Source organism: Schistocerca serialis, chromosome 3, assembly GCF_023864345.2.
Source record: "Schistocerca serialis cubense isolate TAMUIC-IGC-003099 chromosome 3, iqSchSeri2.2, whole genome shotgun sequence".
Taxonomy (NCBI): Eukaryota; Metazoa; Arthropoda; class Insecta; order Orthoptera; family Acrididae; genus Schistocerca; species Schistocerca serialis.
In genome coordinates, this window is record NC_064640.1 from 406202407 (window position 1) to 406215237 (window position 12831).

Genomic DNA, 12831 nt, shown 5'->3' on the forward strand with positions numbered 1-12831 from the left:
ACGACAGTTCAACTTATCACTGTTTTAGCTGAAGAAATAATGAAGGAATAACTGTGGGCTCACAATTGTAAAACAATAATGGAATGGTTCAAGACAACATTATTTATGGTTGCCACACTTTATATGTAGGCACGCTCTCTCAAGGTTTAATGATGTGTAAAAGCTCGTGGCTGGATCCTATCTTCAAGGTCTTCATGACATTATCTTTCAACGATGTAATACAAAACTGCATGTTATCCATGTATCCTGACCTAACTCAATACAGAGTGTGTTCTACTGCTGCATTTATCAGCACATTCTCGAGATCTCTCATCCTTTGAAAGCATCACTGTCACAGATTGCCGAGAGACTGCGGTGCCACTTCTCATGAGGCACTAGGATCAATGAACTTTGACAAAGAGTTGAGGCTGCATGGAATGACAGTCAATTCCCAGCAGGGTTAGAGCCATTGTTGCTGCTAGAGATGGCAGCTCTGTGTACTAAATTTCACACTCTGTATGCTGCAAAATCACCTAGAAATTCTTTCTGCTACACTGTATAAGCTCAGTATATACAGTTTTGTCATTTTCACTCCTTCCTGGTGTTGCAGTTATAATGCCAGCATTGCAGATTAACAAGAGAGATGGAAGGGGTTGAGGATGAAGAAGAAGAGCTTTGTGATTTGTTATGGGATTGTGTAGTCAAAGAAACTTTGTCAAAGAGGGCAAAAAAAAAAAAAGGGGGGGAAGAAGTAGCACAGCGTGGAGTGGATCACTCTGAAAACTCTGGGAACTTCAGGAGTTCAAATTAATACAGGAGGTAGAGAATATCAAAACAAATTTATTTAATTATGGTACGTATGGTCCCTGGCAGCAGTTTCTTATGCCAGGGACAATTTACACAGAATGCAGTTTAGCATGCTAATTACAGCACTGCCATTTACAAGAACTGCTTAAATGCGTGACCATTGGCCTGTATGTGCACAGTACATCGTTGGACCGTTGATTGTTGTGTCCCTTCAAAGATTCCTGGCATGTCTGCGATGGTACCAGCAGCAATGGCAGTTCTAGTGACAAGGTCTTCTTCTGTTTCCACAATGGTTTCATACACCAGCTGCTTGTTATGCCCCCTGAGGAATAAAGCCAGACACATGAGGGCAGGTGATGGGAGTGGCCAGACCACAGGGCCACCTAGACCGATCAGTCAATTCCCAAATGTGGCTCTCAGATGATTCCTCATAGCAATGCTGCAATGAGCTGGCACCCTATCATGCTGGAAGTACATCATTTGTCTAACATTCAGAGGTACATTGTCCAGCGGTTCTGGCAACACATTCCATGAAGATGTGATATCTTTCTCTATTGAGGCAGAATGGAAGAAAGTATGATCCAATCAATCAACTTATCACTTATGAAGTGTATTCGCAGTTGCAAATATGAACCACCTCCAGCTTTATAATGGAATAATGACAATGAAAATTTGTGTCAGACTGGGACTCAAACCCAGATTTCCTGCATTATGCAAGCTGTCGCCTTAACTGCTTCGGCTATCCGAGCGCAACTCGTGGCCAAACCCAAACTTCCATATGTCATTGTCCATGTGTCGTACCTGTGTCTCATATGTCCCATTAATGTTATTCTCGTACAGGGGAGACATTTTATTTGTAGGTTGTAGGCCTGGTATCGACTGATAAATGTAAAATTGTGGTGCTTGTTTTGTGAAGAAGTATGATACAATGTTCCTTCAGACATGAATGTGTGTCCCAAGGAACATTGCATCATACTGCATCCCACCAGAGGCACTGCATTGTCATATCACTTAGAATTCCAGCTCACACATTAACTCCACATCGCTGTTGATGAGCATGAGGTCAAGTACCTCGCGGATTCACATGTGCCCAAACATGCAAATTGTGAATATTTGAATGTCAGTAAACATTTTCTCTCAACTACACCATCACAACAGCTTATCAGCACCACTAATACAATGTTCCCTAACATCACATGCTGACTTCCTGTATTAAATTGAATGAATAGTTAAAAATCACAACACCAAAAAATAATTAATGTAGATGTGTTTCATTTTCTCTTGGGCCCACAGCATGGTAGATGTCTTGTAATGACATAAATTAAAGAAAATAATGTACCAGAATGCTGCTATAATTGTCAACTGCTCAATGTTTAACATTAGCAATAGGTTTATTTCAGCATTATCACCATCTTCAGGCTATCTGCAACCAAATACACTTTTTTAAAAGCTGTAACATTATAATTAAGAACATTTTGTTTTACTATGTGCTAGTACTTACTTCCATATGGCAGTGTGGCACTGTCGCTGTCTTATAATATTACTGGTGCATAAAATTGTTTCTAACTTCAACCAAGTTTTTAAATATTTATCCTAATCTCTCCTAACTACTGTTGTTCGCAGGTGTAAGCTAGGTCTCTCATCTCTTGCATATACTGTTGTGGTGTTGACAGCTACCATTGACAGCTAACATTTTCATTGCATTCTACAACCATTTAAAAACAGACAATCATGAAGCTGATCACATAACAAATGCAATGAAAATCTTACATATAACACTGAAGGGGCTTAAAATGAAGAAATTGAAATCTATATGCACTCACGGACAGACCCTGATAAAATATTAAATGAACAAATGGACCTAAAACATAAAATGTTTCTAGAAAATTTTGTCAGACTCATACAGATTGTTTCGGGTTAGTTGTAACAAAATAAGAAACACAGATATATACACACACTACAAAAACATAACAAAGATTATAATACCATGCCATAGATAATTATGATACTTAGACAAATGAATAAAGAAATTTTAACCACACAGCATTACTGAATTAGCCATCAATCATAGCTGTCAAAACCATAACAGTATATACAAGCAATAAATGGCCTCACTTACATTTGTGAACAGCAGTAGTTAATAGAGATTAAGATAAATACTTAAAAACTTGGCTGCAGTTGGAAACGATCTATGCAACATTGAGATGCAATATCATAATAAGTACTATCACACAGTAAAACAAAAGTGTTACTAGTTATAATGTTACAGCTTTTAACAAAGTGTATGTGGTTGTTGATATACTGAAGCTGGTGATAATGCCGAAATCAGCCTGTTGTTAATGTAAAACGTCTAGCTATTAACAGTTATAGAAGCATTCTGGCACATTATCATCTTTAATTAATGTAGAGTAATGAAATTTTAGGAATACATTTCTCTATGTAATATATTCAAGTAATTAACATTGCAAGATCACAGGTTAATGTAAGCATGAGATAATCCATTGTAAATGTGAAATTCTGGTACATTAATAACTCTTGTAACTGCCAGAATGTTGAATGAAAGCATGCAAACGTTGTGTTGTACAGATGCTGGATGTCACTTTGTGAAGTGGATCCCATGCCTGTTGCACTTGATTAGTCAATACAGGAATGGTTAATCCTGTTTGTGGATGATGCTGCAGTTGTTGTACGATGATGTCCCATATGTGCTCAATTGGAGACAGATCTGGTGATCAAGCAGGCCAAGGCAACATGCCGACACTTTGTAGATCATGTTGGGTTACAACAGTGATATGTAAGTGAGGATTATCCTGTTGGAAAACAGGAATGGCAGCTCAACAGATACAATCACCAGATTGACTTACAAATTTGTTATCAGGGTGCATGGAATTACTACGGAGTGCACCTGCTATCATACAGAATCACTCCTCAGGTATTAACGCCATGTGTAGGTCCACTGTGTCCAGCACACAGACAGGTTGGTTGTAGGCCCTCAGCTGGATTCCTTCTAACCAATACACAGCCATCACTGGAACCGAGGCAAAACCAGCTTTCTTCAGAAATCACAACAGACCTTCACCCTGCTTAACACCACTGAAGTCTCAAGTGTGAGTGGTTTGAGGTCAGTGGAATTCATGCTACAGAGTGCACGGCTTGTAGCTATCCCAGAAGTGACTGATTTGTAACAGTTCTTTGTGTCAATGTAGTAGCAGCTGCTGCTCGAATTGCTGCTACAGATGGAGTACAATGTGCCAGAGCCATATGCTGGACACGATGGTCTTTTCTCTCAGTAGTGACACGTGGCCATCCGGAGTCCAGTCTTCTTGCATCCATACAGTCTTGTGACCACCACTGCCAGCAATCATGCACAGTGGCTACTTTCCTGCCAGGTCTTTCTGCAGTATCACAGAAGGAGCACCCAACTTCTCATAGCCCCATTACATGACCTCGTTCAAACTCAGTGAGGTGGAAATAATTGCATCTTTGTCACCTTAAAGTCATTCTTGACTAACATCACCTCATCATGTGCAATCTCAAATGTTACTAATGCTCAGCATGTATTTAAAGCAAACCTGGTTTGCATTCTGATAATGGCAGTACTAGCACCACTCTTATACGACTGGTGCGAAATTTGAATAGACATCATTGTTCAGATGCAGAAACATGCCTAAAGTCAACTCTCATCAGGCACATTTTCTCTGGTATTTCAGCATGTATTTGCAATTTTGATTTTGCAACATATAGATGGAGTCAGTCCAAACAAATGCTGCTCATCACATCTTTCACATGACCCCCAATTTTTATAGAAAGTGTTGGTTTATTTCCCGTTATGAACAAAATAACTTTTAAATTGGTATTTTATGTGCCTATTTGACAGAGCAGTCCCAAATTAGTCCAGCACAATATTTTTTTACCGATATGTATTAATGGGGACAGTAAAATATGAGCAATAATGGGTACTCCAGCAGCAGCATAGCTCTGGTCCACGCTGATTGCTACTTCCGTGCAGAAGTGTGTTGTTCAGTCACTAATGGAGTACTGATTATTCTGTGTGTTTTACTATCCCTGTTAATACATAATGGTGAAACAAATATTGCGCTAGGCTAATCTGGTAGTGCTCTACTTAATGGGTACATAAAATTCCAATTTAAAAATCATTCTGTTTGTAACAGGGCTGCAAGGGAGGGGAAAAAACCAATGTGCACTCCGTGTGCATACCGGTGGCTGTCATTCCAGATGTAGAAAGGGTCCTTCCGGATGCCATGAAGGGTACAAGGTGCACCCATCTGCAGGTGGTCGCTCATGTCGGCACCAATGATGTGTTTTGCTATGGATTGGAGGAAATCCTCTCTGACTTCCGGCAGCTATCTGATTTGGTGAAGACTGCCAGTCTCGCTAGTGGGATGGAAGCAGAGCTCACCATCTGCAGCATCGTCGACAGGACTGACTGCGGACCTTTGGTACAGATTCCAGTGGAGGGTCTGAATCAGAGGCTGAGACGGTTCTGCGACCATGTGGGCTGCAGATTCCTCAACTTGCGCCATAGAGTGGTGGGGCAACAGCCTCAAAGGGTGCGGGGCAAAGTCAGGACATGCGAGGACCAAGCAGCAATCGGTATTGTAAATGTAAACTGTCGAAGCTGCATCAGTAAAGTACCGGAACTTCAAGCGCTGATAGAAAGCACCGAAGCTGAAATCGTTATAGGTATGGAAAGCTGGCTGAAGCCAGAGAGAAATTCTGCTGAAATTTTTACAAAGGCACAGACGGTGTTTAGAAAGGGTAGATTGCATGCAACCGGTGATGACGTGTTTGTCACTGTTTATAGTAGTTTATCTTGTAGCGAAATAGAAGTGGATAGTTCCTGTGAATTATTATGAGTGGAGGTTATACTCAACAACCAAGCTAGGTTAATAATTGGCTCCTTTTACCGAATTCCCGACTTGGTAGCATTAGTGGCAGAACATCTGAGAGAAAATCTGGAATACATTTCACATGAATTTCCTCAGCATGTTATAGTCTTGGGTGGAGATTTCAGTTTACCAGATATAGACTGGGACACTCAGATGTTTAGGACGGGTGGTAGGGACAGAGCATCAAGTGACATTATACTGAGTGCACTATCCGAAAATTACCTTGAGCAATGAAACAGAGAACCGATTCATGGAGATTACGTCTTGGACCTACTGATAACAAACAGACCCAAACTTTTCGATTCTGTAATCGCAGAACAGGGAATCAGTGATCATAATGCCATTGCAGCATCCCTGAATATGGAAGTAAATAGGAATATAAAAAAGGGGAGGAAGGTTTATCTGTTTAGCAAGAGTAATAGAAGTCAGATTTCAGACTACCTAACAGATCAAAACAAAAATTTCTGTTCCCACACTGACAATGTTAGTGTTTATGGAAAAAGTTCAAGGAAATCATAAAATGCTTTTTAGACAGGTACGTGCCGAGTAAAACTGTGAGGGACGGGAAAAACCCACCGTGGTTCAACAACAAAGTTAGGAAACTACTGCGAAAGCAAAGAGAGCTTCATTGCAAATGTAAACGCAGCCAAAACCTCTCAGACAAATATAAGCTAAACGGTGTCAAAGTTAGCGTAAGGAGGGCTATGTGTGAAGCGTTCAGTGAATTCGAAAGTAAAATTCTATGTACCGACTTGACAGAAAATCCTAGGAAGTTCTGGTCTTACGTTAAATCAGTAAGTGGCTCAAAACACCATATCCAGACACTCCGGGATGATGATGGCATTGAAACAGAGGATGACACGCGTAAAGCTGAAATACTAAACACCTTTTTCCAAAGCTGTTTCACAGAGGAAGACCGCACTGCAGTTCCTTCTCTAAATCCTCAGATGAACGAAAAAATGGCTGACATCGAAATAAGTGTCCAAGAAATAGAAAAGCAAGTGAAATCACTCAACAGAGGAAAGTGCACTGGACCTGACGGGATACCAATTCGATTCTACACAGAGTACGTGAAAGAACTTTCCGTCCTTCTAACAGCCGTGTACCGCAAGTCTCTAGAGGAATGGAAGGTTCCAAATGATTGGAAAAGAGCACAGGTAGTTCCAGTTTTCAAGAACGGTCGTTGATCAGATGCGCAAAACTATAGGCCTATATCTCTGATATCGATTTGTTGTAGAATTTTAGAACAGGTTTTTTGCTTGCGTATCATGTCATTTGTGGAAACCCGGAATCTACTCTGTAGGAATCAACATGGATTCCGGAAACAGCGATTGTGTGAGACCCAACTCGCTTTATTTGTTCATGAGACGCAGAAAATATTAGATACAGGCTCCCAGGTAGATTCCATCTTCCTTGACTTCTGGAAGGCATTCGATACAGTTCCGCACTGTCGCCTGATAAACAAAGTAAGAGCCTACGGAATATCAGACCAGCTGTGTGGCTGGATTGAAGAGTTTTTAGCAAACAGAACACAGTATGTTGTTCTCAATGGAGAGAAGCCTACAGACGTTAAAGTAACCTTTGGCGTGCCACAGGGGAGTGTTATGGGACCATTGCTTTTCACAATATACAGGGTGATTCAAAAAGAATACCACAACTTTAGGAATTTCAAACTCTGCAACGACAAAAGGCAGAGCTAAGCACTATCTGTCGGCGAATTAAGGGAGCTATAAAGTTTCATTTAGTTGTACATTTGTTCGCTTGAGGCGCTGTTGACTAGGCGTCAGCGTCAGTTGATGCTAAGATGGCGACCGCTCAACAGAAAGCTTTTTGTGTTATTGAGTACGGCAGAAGTGAATCGATGACAGTTGTTGAGCGTGCATTTCGAACGAAGTATGGTGTTAAACCTCCTGATAGGTGGTGTATTAAATGTTGGTATAAACAGTTTACAGAGAATGGGTGTTTGTGCAAAGGGAAAAGTTCTGGACAGCCGAGAACGAGTGATGAAAATGTAGCACGCATCCAGCAAGCATTTGTTCGCAGCCCAGGAAAATCGACTCGCAGAGCTAGCAGAGAGCTGCAAATTCCACAATCAACTGTATGGAGAGTCCTACGAAAAAGGTTAGTTATGAAATCTGAACGTCAACTACCCGAGGCGATGGATCAGCCGCCAGGCAGCCCGTGACAGAGCACTTCATCATTGGCCTCCAAGAAGTCCTGATCTTACCCCCTGCGATTTTTTTCTTATGGGGGTATGTTAAGGATATGGTGTTTCGGCCACCTCTCCCAGCCACCATTGATGATTTGAAACGAGAAATAACAGCAGCTATCCAAACTGTTACGCCTGATATGCTACAGAGAGTGTGGAACGAGTTGGAGTATCAGGTTGATATTGCTCGTGTGTCTGGAGGGGGCCATATTGAACATCTCTGAACTTGTTTTTGAGTGAAAAAAAACCTTTTTAAATACTCTTTGTAATGATGTATAACAGAAGGTTATATTATGTTTCTTTCATTAAATACACATTTTTAAAGTTGTGGTATTCTTTTTGAATCACCCTGTATATATAAATGACCTAGTAGATTAGTGTCAGAAGTTCCATGCAGCTTTTCGCGGATGATGCTGTAGTATACAGAGAAGTTGCAGCATTAGAAAATTGCAGCGAAATGCAGGAAGATCTGCAGCGGATAGGCACTTGGTGCAGGGAGTGGCAACTGACCCTTAACATAGACAAATGTAATGTATTGTGAATACATAGAAAGACGGATCCTTTATTTTATGATTATGTGATAGCGGAACAAATACTGGTTGCAGTTACTTCTGTAAAATATCTGGGAGTATGCGTACGGAAAGATTTGAAGTGGAATGATCATATAAAATTAATTGTTGGTAAGGCGGGTACCAGGTTGAGATTCATTGGGAGAGTCCTTGGAAAATGTAGTCCATCAACAAAGGAGGTGGCTTACAAAACACACGTTCTACTTATACTTGAGTATTGCTCATCAGTGTTGGATCCGTACCAGGTCGGGTTGACAGAGGAGGTAGAGAAGATCCAAAGACGAGTGGCACATTTCGTCACAGGGTTATTTGGTAAGCGTGATAGCATTATGGAGATGTTTAGCAAACTCAAGTGGCAGACTCTGCAAGAGAGGCACTCTGCATCGTGATGTAGCTTGCTGTCCAGGTTTCGAGAGGGTGCGTTTCTGGATGAAGTATCAACTATATTGCTTCTCCCTACTTATACCTCCCGAGGAGATCACGAATGTAAAATTAGAGAGATTTGAGCACGCACGGAGGCTTTCCTGCAGTTGTTCTTCCCGCGAACCATACGCGAGTGGAACAGGAAAGGGAGGTAATGACAGTGGCCCATAAAGTGCCCTCTGCCACGCACCGTTGGGTGGCTTGCAGAGTGTAAATGTATATGTAGATATAGGAAACAAATCGGCACAGTCCATCAACAGTGGGTGTTATGTGAAAGACATGATGAGCAGCATTTGTTTGGGCTGACACTAACTGTGTGTTGCAAAAACGAAGTTACAAATATCTGGTGAAACATGAGAGAAAATTTGCCTGTTTACTCATTGGAGAGCCACCCAATATGAGAGAGAGAGAGAGAAAGAAACTACAAGAATCATATTCACATTTGTGAATATGGTGAAACTCCAGCTGTGGTGACACTGTATTTCATATAGCTGACATCTGCAGCAGTACCTGTTTCTTCAGACATGCATACATGTCTGAAGGACATTGCAGAGTACCTCGAACTGACAGAGGTGCAGCAATATAGCACTACAGAAGAGATGTACTGGCAGTACAGCTTCTTACATGCCACTCTTGAGTGGGCGTTATTACGTACACATACCATAGGGTGGATTGTGGAGTACAAATGTAGAAATAGAGTATACAGACAGAACTAATAGCAATGAAAGATATCAACCTTGCGACAAATAGCAGTGGCTTTGAACAACTTTCTGTGATTTATATAATGGTAATGTTTTAATGAACTCTATTAGTAAATGGCATAGTTATTTATTTGAGCATAAGTTTAAAATGGAATAATTCTCTTTCATTCAACAGTTGTAAATGGAACAGTGACAGTATTGTGGTATAGTTCTTGGTATTAAAACTATTAGGATCAGATTTAAGAAAACCTTTTTTTCCAGATATTGGAATGAACTGTAAACTAGACTCATCACCTAGTAATGGTGAAACACGAGAACTGAATAAAAATGAAAACAAGAATGATCCAGGGGATAATCTGCATACCAGTAGTGAAAAACACAATATCTGCACATCTTCCCCAAGGGTAGCAAATTTTCATGAAAAGGTTTGTATTGATGTTCATTAAATTTGAAATAAATGTTATCACAAAAATAATGTTAGTGGTGCTTGTGTGCACTTTAAAGTACTTCTATGCTTATTCTGTAGTGTAATGTTTTAGTAGCATTTTTCGGAATCTCCCTTAAAAAGCTCATGTAGTTTGTTTTATGGAAAAGAATAAATTGTAATATGACAGCAGGCTTGATGTTTTAATGTATTTTGTAGAGGTATATTTCCATATAGAACTGTGTTGTAATGTAGGACTGAATTTCCCATGGGATCTACTGGTGTTTATTTAATTTGACTATACATAACTCTCGTGTTCAATAATAAATGCTTCAACAAATGACATTTATTTAATGCAGTAATATTTCCAATAGTTAAATTACCAACACACAATATGAGCTTAAGACTATTTACAGGGTGTGTCGAGAAGAATCATAACTATTATGTTATTTGAGATATGTGCGTGAACAAAGTACTTTTGGAAAGAGCAAACTCTTTAAGTTTTACATGGTTCCCACTAGGTAGCAGCTGTGTGCACCCACTTCATATCTAGTAAAAATGGTGTTGGGACAGCAGAAAGCATTTTGTGCAGTGCGGGTCAGTAATAACTGTTCAACGAGACTTTCATACTAGGTATGGTGTTGATCCTCCTGCAGCACAGAGAATTGGACAATATTTGTGTAAAGGCAAATCTCTGGGCCATCCCTGGATGTCTTGACACAGATGTCAAATGCATCAGCCATAATTTCACAAGGAGTCTGCAGAAATCCATTCGCCATGCAGCTCGACAGCTCAGCATGGCCCCGATGTCCATCTGGCATTTGTTGCTTTGACACTTGCACATGAAACCATACAAAATTCATCTACTGCAAGCTCTTTGTGAAGGTGACAAACAATAATGTGTAGAGTTCTGTAATTTCATTCATGACAAGGTGGTGGATGATGGTTTTCTTCCACGCTTAGTGTTTAATGGTGAGACAACATTCCATTTAAATGGAAAGGTGAACCGTCATAATGTGAGAATACGGGGTACAGAACAACCATATGAATTTGTACAACATTTGAGAGACTCTCCAAAATTTAATGTGTTTCGTGAAATTTCACGGGAAACACATATGGTCCATTTTTCTTTCCTGAGAACACTGCTATAGGAAGCACATATCTTGATATGCTTGAGAACTTTTTTTCACACAGTTGGAGGCTGATTTGAATGACTTCATTTACCAACAGGATGGGGAATGATCACACTGGCATCTAGAAGTGCGGGAATTTTTAAATCAAAGTAATGCTGAACGATGGATCGGTCGCACTGGACCAAATGATTCAGCCTTACATTACTGGCCTCCAAGGTGACTGGATCTGGCTGAATGTGATTATTTCTTGTGGGGGCTTATAAAAGACTGTATTTATGTGCCTCCATTACCAACAACAATGAATGAACTGAGACATCACATGACAGCAGCAGTGGAAGCTGTAACTCAAGACATGCTTGCTGCAGTGTGAAAACAATTTGAATACTGCATTGACATATGCTGTGCATCTCAAGAGGGTCGTATTGAACACTTGTGGGGGGGGGGGGGGGGGGACTTTTTGAGCTTCCTGTTTGTCGAAAAACAAAATTCATTGTATAAGTTCATTAGTTTCAGAAATATAAGACGTGCCAAATCGGATGATTCTTTTTGTACACCCTGTATTAGTGAAAGGTGGAATTATCTGAGTAAACTATCTTAGCTTCTAGTGGAAACTGAAGCTTCTTTGATGGGTGGTAAAACAGGTGCACTTCAGAAATGACTGATGGAAGTACAAAAACTAAAAATTAGATAATGAATATTTGAGCCTCTCAAATTAAAGATTTTTTTCTTTAGCAGATGGAAAAAAATAAAGATAGAAACTGATGTAGAAAGTGGAAGAGGTAGTAAAGAGAAGGAAGTTAGAATTACAGGCAGAGCAAAGAATAATTTGTGACTGAATTTTGTATGAAGCTAATAAAATATCTACACAAATATCCTTAAACCATGACACTGATGTAATCAGTAATCTTTGCAATATCTTTCCTTACAATTGTTAAAAAGAAAGTAAAGTTGTATGGCATGTATGGTAAGAGAAGGAAAAAGGTGAAACCTGATACTTGCACATGGCCTCCTGCACTTGAATAGCAACAAGGGGGACACTGGGCTTAAGTGTCCCCCTCCTGACATCACCAGCAACAGTGTCACGTGACCCACTTCATAAGACACTACAGAGAGGTTTGAATTTAATCCAGGTCATTGATGCAAAGTTTGGCAATCCAGAACTTTACTTCACCACCTCTTCTTCCTCACTCCATAAGACACTGCAGAGGGGTTTAAATTTTAATACTTTGACTCTTGCCTACTTAAACCTTGCAGTCTATTAGAATGCTGGTCTGTTTTTGGTTTTTCAGCGTATTTTTCATAAAAAGACTAGCCAACATATAACTGTGATACTAACCTGTTATGAAAGCCTGAAAGTTCTTCCCGTGGATAACATGTTTTCAGCTTCTTTGAATGTTTAGTTCTTTTCATTATATTTCTAATGAATATGAGGTTTTTCAAGAAATATAAAAGTTTATCAAGGTCAAAATAATTCTTATTTACCATTCTAATCAGCACATGGCAGTTCTACACTTGCTGCACCAGTATGTAATATGTTTTGTTGCAGCACTTCCTGTTTGCTCCTGTCCTTTCTGTGAACATGCTTTGCACATCCTCTGTATTCTAGTTTTGTCTGGTGAAGATGGATTTTTTCCAGCAAATGCATTCCTGTGCATAGCCTGCTCAATTGACCCCTA

General features: G+C 40.0%; 1 protein-coding gene across 1 annotated transcript in view; it reads left to right on the top strand.

Moving 5' to 3' along the window:
* LOC126470265 (putative transcription factor capicua) overlaps positions 1-12831 on the top strand; it is a 336823-nt gene that overhangs the window by 214403 nt on the left and 109589 nt on the right. The window contains 1 exon segment of the mRNA XM_050098002.1: positions 9860-10023. Coding sequence (XP_049953959.1) covers positions 9860-10023 — 164 coding nt within the window.